This window comes from Mauremys mutica, chromosome 2 (genome assembly GCF_020497125.1).
Source record: "Mauremys mutica isolate MM-2020 ecotype Southern chromosome 2, ASM2049712v1, whole genome shotgun sequence".
Taxonomy (NCBI): domain Eukaryota; kingdom Metazoa; phylum Chordata; order Testudines; family Geoemydidae; genus Mauremys; species Mauremys mutica.
The window spans coordinates 221,600,975-221,613,690 of record NC_059073.1 but is presented as its reverse complement, the minus strand read 5'-3'; the positions used below and the strand labels follow the sequence as shown (position 1 = coordinate 221,613,690).

At 44.3% G+C, this 12,716-nt stretch overlaps 1 protein-coding gene across 2 annotated transcripts in view; it reads right to left on the bottom strand.

The window, feature by feature from the left end:
• The window catches only part of AZI2 (5-azacytidine induced 2), a 51,829-nt gene extending 47,290 nt beyond the window's left edge, over nucleotides 1-4,539 (bottom strand). Inside the window, exon 1 of one of the 2 annotated variants that reach the window (XM_045005562.1) lies at nucleotides 4,258-4,539. Coding sequence is in view for 1 of the 2 variants with exons in the window: in XM_045005561.1 (XP_044861496.1) it covers nucleotides 3,030-3,108 (79 nt within the window). In the remaining variant the exon portion in view is untranslated. Of the gene's footprint in view, nucleotides 1-3,029; nucleotides 3,154-4,257 lie in introns of those variants that run through there. The other variant, XM_045005561.1, reaches the window with a different exon arrangement.
• Between the last annotated feature and the right edge of the window lie 8,177 nt (nucleotides 4,540-12,716).

Genomic DNA, 12,716 nt, shown 5'->3' with positions numbered 1-12,716 from the left:
GCATTCCTGCCCAATAAAAATGATACTGAAATCAATGATTCATTTTATATTAAACAGCTGTCAGCTGGCCAAGAAGTGCACTGTACCCCATTTATGTTTCTAGCTGTAGTATATGGTAGTTTGGGATGGGGAAGGAATCATAATTTAGGAATAAACTAACACTATGAAAGATATCAGAATATTCACAGTTGGCAAAATCAACTGTTTATTAATTTATGTCTACACTATGTGAATTCATGAGAAAACTTCTAAAATAACTGACAGAAGGAAAAAAGATTTGGGACTGGGTTCTACCCTCAGCTAATACACTAAGCTCTTACTAAAGAGGATAGGAACTATAAGCATATACAAGGGCAACATTTGTCCTTTACACAGTACACAATTAGCTACATTATAAAGGCTATTGCTGAAACAGCACAACAAAGGGGTAGAGGGAGTTGTGTCTCTCAAAATGAAACCAAATCCGTGCTCCGAGGCGGTTTCATTTTCATGAAAACAGTTGAGGTGGAGATAAAGTAGTGAGAGAAATATTAGAAACCTGTCCCAAATGGCATTCAAAGAAAGGACATTTTTAAAGAATAATGAACAAAGAAGACAGAGATTAGTTATACATAAGAAGTCCTTCCACTACAAGTATAATGATCTAATTGAACAGTAGTATTAGTGAAATGAATCACAATACACCCAACACCTGGAGTACTGCATGCAGTTCTGGTTGCCCCATTGCAAAAAGAGATACATTAGAAATCGAAAATTTACAGATAAGGGCAACAAAAATGATTAAGGCTATGGAACAGCTTCCGTAAGAGGAAAGATGAAAAAGACTGGGATTTTCAGCTTGGAAAAGAGACAACTAAGGGGAGATATGATACAGGTATAAAAAAATCACAAATGGTGTGGAGAAAGTGAATAAGGAAGTATTATTTACTCCTTCATATAACACAAAAACCAGTTAAAACAACAGACATCAGGTTTAAAACCAACAAAAGAAAGCACTTAACACAACACAGTCAACCTGTAGAACTTGTTGCCAGGGGATGTTGTGAAGGCCAAAAGTATAACTAGATTCAAAAAAGAATTAGATAAGCTCATGGAGGATACATCCATCAATGGCTGTTAGTCAAGTTGGCCAGGGAGGCAACTCTATGCTCTCTGGGTGTCCCTAGCCTCTGACTGCCAGAAGTGGACAACAGGGGCTGGATCACTTGATGACTGCCTGTTCTGTTCATTCCCTCTGAAGCACTTGACAGCGGCCACTGTCCAAAGACAAGACATTAGGCTAGATGGACCATTGGTCTGTCCCAGCATGGCTTTTCTTATGTTAGTCCAGTTTCTCAAATACTATTTTTGAGGCAATAAGATACATTTAGGATCTATGAATAGGTGATAGTCACAGAAGTGTTTCCTGAAGTCTAATATATGTATTATTTCACAGGTCAGGAGTTCTCAAACTACAGTCCATGGAATATTGAATGCTTGCTGGTGGTCTGCAAAAAGCTAATTGGTCAGATGGTGTTGGTTCTCCTTGTGTTCATCTGCTATATCTCATTAAAATATGATACAATGCATTACTTTTATTTGGCCGTGGCACGGATTTATGCAGTTTATATCAGTTTTCAGAATGGTGTCTATTTCATGAAAAAAAGTGACTAAACGTTAACACTTGTTTTTTTACTCTTACTTCCAGAGATAAGACAAAGCAAACAAAATAGAAGTGTTACTGTACATCTATGGCCCTACCAAATTCATGGCCATGAAAATTGCATCACAGACCGTGAAATCTGGTTTCCCCCTGTGAAATCTGGTCTTCTATGTGCTTTTACCCTATACTGTGCAGATTTCATGGGGGAGACCAACATTTCTCAAATTGGGGGTTGACCCAAAAGGGAGTTGCAGTGGGGTCCACAAGGTTATTTTAGGGGGGTCATGGTATTGCCACCCTTATTTCTGTACTGCCTTCAGAGCTGGGAGGGGCAGGGGGAGGGGGACTGGAGAGCGGCAGCTGTTGGCCGGGCATCCAACTGTGAAGGCAGCACCTGACCAGCAGCAGCGCAAAAGTAAGGGTGGCAATACCATACCATGCCATCATTACTTCTGCACTGCTGCTGGCGGTGGCTCTGCCTTCAGAGCTGGAATCCTGGCCAGCTGCCGCCGCTCTCCAGCTGCCCAGCTCTGAAGGGAGCACTGCCACCAGTAGCTTCCCAGAAGTAAGGGTAGCAGTACTACAAAATCCACCCCCTCCAAAACCTTTGCAATCCCCACACAACTCCTTTTTGGGTCAGGACCCCAACAACTACAATAGCATGAATTTTCAGATTTGAATAGCTGAAATCATAAATTTACAATTTTTAAAAAGCCTACGACCATGAAATTGACCAATATAGACAATGAATTTGGTAGGCCTTATGTATATCCCAAATAAGTCTGTGTCTAAAAAACACAGTCCTATTTTACTGTTCTCCGCTCTTACAAGTAATTAAACCAAATAGTTCTAAGAGCATGTGACATTAAAATGTTTCCCGCATACACCTATAGATCATACACTTCATATGCCTCCCTAGATTTGCTGTTGGCTTATAGGAAGCATTTTTGGTTGTTCTATAGTTTATATTAAATGGTAATAAACGGCTTTTGAGATTTAACGTTACTTGTCTTAGGACATAATCATTTCCCCTTTGTTTAGTAATAATACCTGGCACTTACACTTTTCTTGTTCAAAGGTCTTTATAAACATTGCACAATTATCAACACCATGTGAAGTAGTTAAGTGTAATTCACAGGAAACTGAAACTGAGATTAAGCAAGTTGCTCAAGGGCTCAGAGGACTCACGCGGCAGTCAGAATTAAAACTTTTTAGAGTTCCTGGTTCCTAATCCTGTGCTTAGACTAGACTTCCCTTTTAACAAAGGGCCCCACTTCCCCATCATCCGATCTGAACATCGAACAAGAAACTATCCTCTCTCTCTCTCTTTTTTGAACATTCCATCACATAGATGTGATATTAGTGAAAAAACAGAAGATTCATTCACCAATTTCCAACATCAAAATTTTTGATCTTGCACACGATCTCCATGTGGGGGCAGGGTTCTGAGTCTTCCAAGTCTCCATTTTTCCTCCTCTGAGAATAACTCCAGTGACTGCCTTGGCTGCTGCTGCTTATACCTTTCTCCGAACGTTAGCAGTGACATGGCCATTATTCTTGTCAGTTTCACCCCAGCTCACAGGATTCTGAAGGGCAGCAAAGATCTCGCACATCCTTGTTAATTTAATTTTGCTGCTGCTGCTGAGGAAGAGTTAGGAGAAGCAATGGAGAAGCTGTAGAGGTCTATCTGCAGACTCAGAACCACACACTGCATAGGCTCACATTTAGGTGGTTATCTTAGCGACCAGAAGGACCAAACACGAAATTTATCAGAACGTTTAAATTCTGCACAGAAAAATTACATCCCCCCAATCCTTCACACATGCTCATTCCCCACTTGCAAGTGAATTTTTGAAGCCTATTACAATAAACACTCTTCTACACTTATGAGGTATTACACCCTCGCTTATAATGCACCAGGACAGTTGTATTTGGGTGTGCGTTATATGACTTAATGGTGTTTGATAACATTTTTCTCCCCCTGAACAGTTTCTCCCTTTCACTACCTAGGTTATGGAATTGTGAGCGTCAGGCAGCTACATCTGAAAGGGCTTCATTTGCAGGGAGCCTTCTCCTGGTGCCATTCTGATGCAGCCACTTTCCCTGCATAATCCCCGGACACCTACCCCGTTCCGGGGGCAACCGGGCACGAAGCGCCACCGCAGTCTATTCGCTGCCCCTGTCCCGTCACCCTGCCAGCTTCCTCTCTACGGGAGCCAGCTTAAAATACTCACTGGGTGGATTTAAAAGAAACTTCCCTGTGGAGGCCCGGGGCCATCTGGCCGGCACAGACGCCGCTGCCCGTGACTGTGCGGCCAGCGCGGGCCCGGGCCCGGCGCCCCGCATCGCCTCCGCTAACTCGCTGGAGAGACAATAACCGTCCCGATGCGGCCAAGCCGCGTGTGGGGGGGGGGCGGCGGCGGAGCAGGCACCGGGGCAGGGAGGCAGAGGCGCCCCCGCTGCAGGCCGCTGCGAGCGTGGAGCCCTCGGGAGCTGCGGGTCCACGTCAGCCCGAGTCACCTGCCGAGAGCGCTTGTCCCCGCTATCCCCTCCCCCCGCCCCCGCCCCATCTGCCCCATCCCCTCTGGGGAAGGGCCGGGCCGGACCTGACCTACCGGGGGGGGGTGAGGGGTCCGCTCGGCTCCGGTCACTGGCGGGCGGCGGCCTCAGCGAAGAGGAAGCAGCAGCCGCCGCGGTCTCCACTCGGGCTCCTCCGGGCTCCCATCACCTCCACCCGGGGCCCGGCCTGACGACGCCGTTACCAGGACCTCCCGCCCCCTCCAGGAAGTCAACAAACCCCTCACGTGACACCAACGGCGCTTCCCCCGAAGGGCACTGGCGGGTCCCGGAAGATAACAGGGCGGGACTACGCCTCCCGGCATGCAGTGCGCGGGCGGGACGTGAGTGGGTGTAGCACAGCGTGCCGGGAGGCGTGGCCCCGCCCCCTTTTGTAGCCACTGAACTACTCGGTCTTGCTGCCTGGTGGCCGCCCCTTCTTAAGGGACCTTCTCATGCAGGCGTCAGCGGCCCCCGCCTGCCCGAGTGCTGCAACAGCTACCTCCCTTGCACAGCACACATGGCCCTTAGAAAATATTGCTGCTCCCTGGAGCATCGGGACAGTTTTGTGTTCCTGTGCAAGCAGTGGACGCCGCCCAAAGTCGTGCATACCCCCTCTCCCTCTGTATGTCTTTCCATATGCTCCCAGCCCACTCTCCCACATGCTTCCCCCCCTTAAATATTACTCTTCAGTCTTCATCCCTCTATCACACGTGACATTACACACATGCATAGACAGGGGTAAATATTAAAAGGAGACAGATGAGGATATTCATAGAATTAGATACACTCAAAGAAACTACCTATAAATTCAGAAGTATAACAAAATTATTAATTGGCTATCTAAACACAGCCATTTCATACTGGTATTCAAGGGTGCTGGAACTAGAGGTGTGGCTTGAGGGGGTCTTGTTCAATGGCTTTCAGCATCCCCTCACTATAACATTTGTTCCAGTTCCACTGCCTGTATGCAATGATTACAATATCCTTAGTTTTTTTTTAAAGAAATTGTTACATCCACTTGGTCTCATAAAGTTTAAACTATTTCTAAGTACTGCTCCAGGTCCCTGATTCTGCAGACATTTTATACAGGTGCTTAACTCTGAGCATGTGAATAGACCTAATGAAGTCAGGTACACAAGTGTTTGCAGGATCAGGTTTTAGAGCATCTAACATTGTAAAATGGGCCTTGAGATATATATATAGAGAGATTGATTATATATATATATATGTCTTTATTTTTGCATGGAAGCTGCTGCTTGTCAGATGAGCATTTTGTAAGTAGCATTTCTTGGCTGACTGCTAAAGCAGAACAGCTTGTGCATTTTTTTAAATTATTATGTAGTATCTTAATCACAATGATTCAATGTGACCATCATTTTTACTGCTTATGCACAATGTTATAACAATAAAGGAAATGGAAATGAAGTATACAGTACAACAATCACTTCTTTTGTCAAGCAACCACTGAAATATTCCAAACTAAGTTCTGCCTTTGGTTTGGACAATCAGGTACATCTCCTCATGAAGTGAATGGAAAGTTCAGGGCATTGTTATTAGAGATACACAAGTGTTATTCTTTGTTAAAAGAAAAAATTCCCTTCTTGAGATTTAGATTTTTTTTTCTAGTGACTCAAAATAAAATCATCATGACTGAGAGTCAGAAAACCATATTCCCCTTTATACAATTAACAATTATTTAACAGAAGAAAAACAAACTTCCCAGGTAACAATAAATCTAATCAACTTCTGCTACTTTCTAATCCAGCTACTCAAGCTGTGTAGACCAGGCCTGAATAAAAACAAGGGACCTGTTCTCCACCACTTTTCACCTTTTGTAATCATTTACATCTATGCAAGTGGGTATAAAAAGCTGCAAAAATTGTAAGAGTGGCTTTTACACTCACTTTGCCACAATGTAAATGACTACACAAGTAGAGGTAAAAAAATGAGAATCAGGTTCCATGGGTGGGATCCACAAAGGTACTTAGATACTTAAACCCCAGATTTAGGCATCTAAATCTGAGGTTTAGGTGCCTAAATCCCAGTTTAGGAGTTTTGTGATCCATAAAACTCCTGCCTAACCCCAAGGCATCTAAAACTTACTTGGTACCTAAGTTTTTGCAGTAAAGAGTTTCTTAGGTGCCTACATTTCTTTCTCTGAGCATGGCGACTGTTGTCTCACTCCAGGCATCAGTATTGTCAAGCTGTCTGGAGTGGAGCACAAGCATGAATACCAACTTCCAGGCAGATTCTTAAGAAATAGGGCACAAACCCCAAACTGGTTGTGTGTTCTGAACTTAGGTTTCACCAACCAAGTATCCAGCGTGAACTCCTCAAGCACTATAATAGCCTTAACATGGAGTCACAGACAGATTGGAGTACCCAAGAGGACTATCTTGCCACCCAGGCAAGCTTGCCTGTGTGATAGATGCTCCCTCACACCAAAAATCACAACAATATTTGAGTTACTCCCAGTCCCAAGGATGAGTCACCCCAGGTCAACTGTACCTTCGATCCTATACCAAAGACAATGCTTGTAACCAATCCTATAAGAAAAACTATCTAAAGATTTATTAACTAAGAACAATAAGTGAGAGTTACTTCCAGAGTTAAAGCAGGTAAATATACACAGACAAATGAGCTACAGTGTTAAGTCTCAAAAGGTAATAGAAGCTGCTGTAATATGCAAATGCTATAAATCCCCTAGGGCTAACCCAGGCCAAGCACTGCGGAACTCTTGCTCATGCTTAAAAATTTTCACCCCTCAGAGTTCAAGCAGCATAGAGAGATCCAGTTTATTCTGGTCAGGGATTTTTATTCCCTACCCCAGAATTCAAACTGATGGGACGAGTCTTCATGTACATCTTCATGGCAGACTCGCCAAACCTATGGGAAAAAACACAGAAATTGGGCTTATTTTTTGCTTAATTGGCTTGTGAGTTGCTTATTGGCTAGTTTTTGGCTTATGGCTTTTTTAGCTCCCTTTAAGCAGGGACAAGGGGGGGCAAGCAGGGGAGAGAGTCAGGGGCATAGGTGCCGACTTCTGCTGGCACCAGTGGGTGCTCGAGCCCTCTCTGCCCCTGGCCCTGCCCCAACTCCACCCCTGCCCCCCTCTCCCTGCCCCTATTCCAACCCCTTCCCCAAATCCCCTCCCTGGCCCTGCCTCTTCCCTGCCTCCTCCCCAGAGCTCGCAGTGTTCTCGCTCCTCCCCACTCCCTCCTGGAGCTTGTTACGCCACGAAACAGCTGTTTTGCAGCAGCAAGCGCTGGGAGGTAGGCGGAGAAGCGGAGACGCGGCGCACTCAGGGGAGGAGGCAGAGGTGAGGTGGGGAGGGGAACTTGGCTGCCGGTGGGTGCAGAACACCCACCAATTTTTCCCCGTGGGTGCTCCAGCCCTGGGGCAACCACGGAGTCAGCACCAATGGTCAGGGATGCACAGCGGGCCCACCACAGTTCCAATCTGCACACCAAGGGGATCTAGTCACATATCGTGTTGGGGTTATTGAGGATTGGCTTGTTTGGCCTTGTTTTGAAATGGGATTAGCTTGATTTTTGGCTTATTGTGAAAGTCGGGGTGCTTATTTACAGCGTGAAAGTTGGCAACTCTGCTTCAAGGGCATGTGTATGCGGGTCAATCAACAAATTTTTTGTCCTTTGATGTTTCACAATGGCTTATTTGTTTTCAGTTGGCCTTCTTGTGTGCAGGACCTAGCACCTTCTATAGGAAACCAGCATATTTAATTATTTAATGCTTCTTTCCTATTTAATGAGTTATGCAAGTTACAGAGGTTTAAAATGCAAACAATATAACTTTATAACATGGGGTACAGCTCTCAAGTGAGATTAATACATGCAGCATCCTACAACTATTTTATAAAGTCTAAACACTAAACACATTTGTATAAATCTAATACCTATTTTAATAATACTAACCCACAGGTGAGCCAGACTGGCTTAAAGCTATACATTCATCAGTGTTTCACTGGGGCACTTGGTCTGCCAGCATCACAGATGTGCTCAGAGACTGCCTACTGGGTCAGGTCCTAATCAAAATTGAGCTACCATAGGAGGTAGAACTGCTCCCTACCTTTTAAAAATAAATAAATAATTAGAGATATACCAATCTCCTAGAACTAGAAGGGACCAAAGGTCATTGAGTCCAGCCCCCTGCCTGCACTAGCAGGACCAATTTTTGCCCCAGATCCCTAAGTGGTCTCCTCAAGAATTGAACTCACAACCCTGGGTTTAGCAGGCCAATGCTCAAACCGCTGAGCTATCCCTCCCCCCAATCCACTGGTGAGAACACTCTCCTGAATGACTTAGATACAATTCCTCCCTCCCCATCAGGATGGGGAGAAATGATTTGAACAGGGCTCTCCCACAGTTCAGAAAAATGCTCAAACCACCGAGGTACTGGATAATCTGATACAGGACTCTCTCAATCTATCTTGTTGAAGCTGTGAAAGAGTGATTGGAATAGGGGAACTGGACCCTGGCTCTTCCATGTCCCAGGTGGGTGGCATAACCATTGAACTATAGAAGCACTCTCTCTCTCTCTCTCTCTGAATGACTGTTCCACTGTGCATAAATATTTAAATAATCAGGAAAAGGCACCTGCACACATCCTGGCTTTCGGTGCCTATCTCCATGAGAAGGATGGGACTGTCACCAGCATTTCCCATTGCCTACCTTAGGCAGTTCCCCATCTAGCCATGGCTTTTGTGAATCCCCGTCTAAGGTACTTGTCTCTCCCCCATCCATTTGTATAGGGACCCTAGGCACTTAATGCAGACTTTCTGATTGCAGTGTTGTTCCTGTGATTTTCTAGGCACCTAAAAGTTAAATGTCACAACACTGATCATTGCAATATCTATATTCCTTTGTGGATCTGGACCCAGCTGTTTATATCTGGTGCTAAGTTAGTTGTAATATGGTTCACCTGTCCTGACAATAGGTACGTCTATACTACCCGCCAGATCGGAGGGTAGTGTTCGATGTATTGGGGATTGATTTATCGCGTCTCGTCTAGACGCGATAAATCGATCCCCAAATTGCCGCCCGGACTCCACCTTGGAAGGAGGAGTAAGCGGAGTCGACAGGGGAGCCGCGGCAGTTGACTCGCCGCCGTGAGGACGGCCAGGTAAGTCGAACTAAGATACTTCGACTTCAGCTGCGCTATTCGCATAGCTGAAGTTGAGTATCTTAGTTCAAACCCCCTATCCCGCTAGTGTAGCCCAGGCCTTTGTCAAGCAGAAACATGACTGCTTTTCCTCCATCTAATTCAAGATGAAGAAGGACTAATTCCCACCTACTCACTATACAGGAGTTTCCTTCCAGGTACCAGAAAGCCCTTATTCAACAAACCCAATCCATATACATTCCCTGGGGAGGGCAGCTGGTTGCCTAGATCACCACTTTGTCCTGTACTATTTAAAAGATTTATGGGAGTTTTCTTCTGTCAAAATCAAGGCAGAGTGCTTTTGTCCCTTTTGAGTTCTCCAACTGAGGCCGAAAAGGACTGTACACCATGTCACAAAGTGAACTGGAGAAACGAATGTGCATCTGAGTACAGAAATTGCTCCGTATTATATGTATAACTGTACATACCTAACTTTCCACCACACAAGATCTCACTACAGTGTGAATAAAGATAGGGAGAATAGCTGGAAATAGTGTCACAGAAAGTAGTAGTGTGGTTACAGAATTTCTTCTGTGTACAGGTCTGTCGCATCTTACGCGCATTTAACATGCGCGAATTCAGCTTTACGCGGTTGGCAAAAAAAAAAAGAGAAAAATAACAATTTAAATACTGTTCCTGTAGTGCGTCGATTCTGCCCGCCATTCAACTCAATGTAATTTTGACTATACGCAGTTTTCGCTTTACGTGCTGAACGCGGAACGTAACCCCAGCGTAAGATGAGACAGACCTGTACATCTGTTGGAAAAAATGTCTCATTTAGAGAAAAGTATCTGAGTATTCTAAATGAGAAAAATCTCCTTTGGAGAGAAGAGAAAAATATTTCAATCTTTATTGTTCATATATCTTTAAGAAATTTCTTAATGTTGTGCAAGAACAGTTAGAAATATTTTGTTATATTTGAGTTAGAAATATTGCCAAAAATTTAGGTCAGAACAATGCCTGGCTTTTTTATAAGCTCAGAGAAGAATAGACCTCTATTTTCAGCTATATCTAGAATCCATTTTTCTATGCTATTAAACCACTGCACCAAATCCTGAGATCAGTTCTTAAGCCCCTGTCCTTCAATTTACACTGTACATGCAGATGTGTTAACATCAGTAGAGCCCTGTGCAGGTGCAGAAGTCCATCTGTATGTTCTAAATTGAGGATCAGGGCACCATCAGACAAACTACCATTGCATTGACTTCTATGGGAATTAGCCAGAATTAAATCTGAGTAAAGACCTAAGGATCTGACCTGTCTACTTTAATATGCCCGCTTTTTTTAAAAAATAAGATTTTCAACATATAAGACAGTTCACTTTACAGTATTTCCCCTCACCCCACCCTATTTTTTCTGTGTATCAACTTAGCATAATTTTATATCTATTGTTACTTTCACATATTTTTTAAATTTTCAGTCTTCCTTTAAAAAATTAATCAGGAAAACATATGTTGATAGAGTGGGGACTAAGGGCCAGATTTTTAAAGATATCTAGGTGCCTAAAAATGCAGGGTTTTTTTTTATCAGCAGTTAGTGGGATTTTCAAAAGCACCTAGGTGTGAAGGTGTTAGGGAGGTAGGCAGTCCTGGATCCACAAAGGGTTTTAGGTACCTACCTCCCCACTTACATGCCTAAATCCAAAATTTAGGTGCCTCTAAGATCCTTAAAACTTCTACTCACCTGTCACCTAACACTGTAGGCACTTAGAATTCCTTGGCACCCAATTTTTGCCATGAGAGACCCCTGGATGCCTACAGGTATGTCTACACTGCAGTTAAAAACCCAGAGGCTTGGGCTAAGGGGCTGTTTAATTGCAATGTAGAGGCTAAGGCTAGAGCCCAGGCTCTAGGACTCTGAGAGGTGGGAGAGTCCCAGATCTTGGGCTGCAGCCTGAGTCTGAACATCTCCACCACAATTAAACAGCCCCTTAGCCTGAGCCCTGTGAGCCTGAGTCAGCCAGCGCAGGCCAGCTGTGGGTGTTTAACTACAGTGTAGACATACCAGAAGTTTCTGCCTCAGGGCATATACATCATGTTTCACTCTAATGTTTCACTGCATGCCTAAGCCACAGAGGGACCCTCAAATCAGGTGAAAATAGGTGTTTCCCTGCCTATCTCACTTGCAGGGCCTGATCTAATAGGCATTCTCAGAGCATGCCTATCGACTTGGACCCTCCACAAAATCCAGTTGGAGGAGGGGGTTCTCTTATAACTTTTAGCCCAGTGGTTAAAAGAGTACTCACCTAGGATATTGGATACCCAGGTTTAATTACCCCTTTGTGAAAGGAGGAGAAGGGACATCCCTGTTCAGATCCTATCTCCCCTTCGAGCAGAGGGGGGAATTGAACCTGGATTGCCAACATCCTGAGTGAGTGCTCTAATGACTGGACTAAAAGTTATAAGGGAGGTACCTCCTCTACTTTTTGCAAGCAACCCCCCTTCCCCCAAACAAAACAGCTTTGGCACCTAATTTCAGGAGAAGGAGATGCCTACCTCCCATCCATATTTACATGCCTAAATCCATGAAAGGGGCAGGGCTTATAACACACCCCTCTTAGTGGCATCTGTTATTGGCTAGCTTAGACAGCTCCCTGCCTTACATGTAGGCTTTTGTGGATCCAATTCTTAGGCAATAACCTCTCCCCAGACATTGTATAGGGAGCCTGGGGGCTTAACTCAGGCTTTGCGGATTCTAGGGATTTTCTAGGTGTCTAAGTCCTTCTGTGGATCTAGGCCCTAGATACTTTTGAAAGTCCCACGAGGCTCCTGACTACATCTTTAAGCACAAAAAATATCTATAAAAATCTGGCCATAGATGACTCAAGGAGGTGGTAATGGCAATCTTTCACTTCTAGGTCACTGACTCAGGATCAGCTCTGGTCAGATAGGGTCAGATTGTCAAAAGCTATGTGGGCATCTAAGAATACATGTTAAGAATTAGGTTAACCTAACCTGCTTAAGTGCTTTTAAAAATCCCACTAGGTATCTGCTTCTGTACCTTTAGGTGACTAACTACCTTGAAACTGGCCCTAACTGACGAAAAGTTATTAAAAACTGATGTCTGTTCAATAGCCTATATAGTTTAAGTTTGGTTACAAATGGACATGAAGGACTGTTATTTTCTTTTAGAATCAGCCCCTCTCCCTGTACGAGGCAGGCATACTGATACGGCAATGTGATGAAGCTTGCACTGCTGCCGCCAATGTTGTCCTTATATTTAGATGTGTTACTTCAGTTATTATGCACGATCACTAAGTTCACGGTAAAGAAAACCCATGTTAGACTCCTATTTTCACTCAGTTATGTTTTTCTAAAAGACCTCATCATAGTCATAA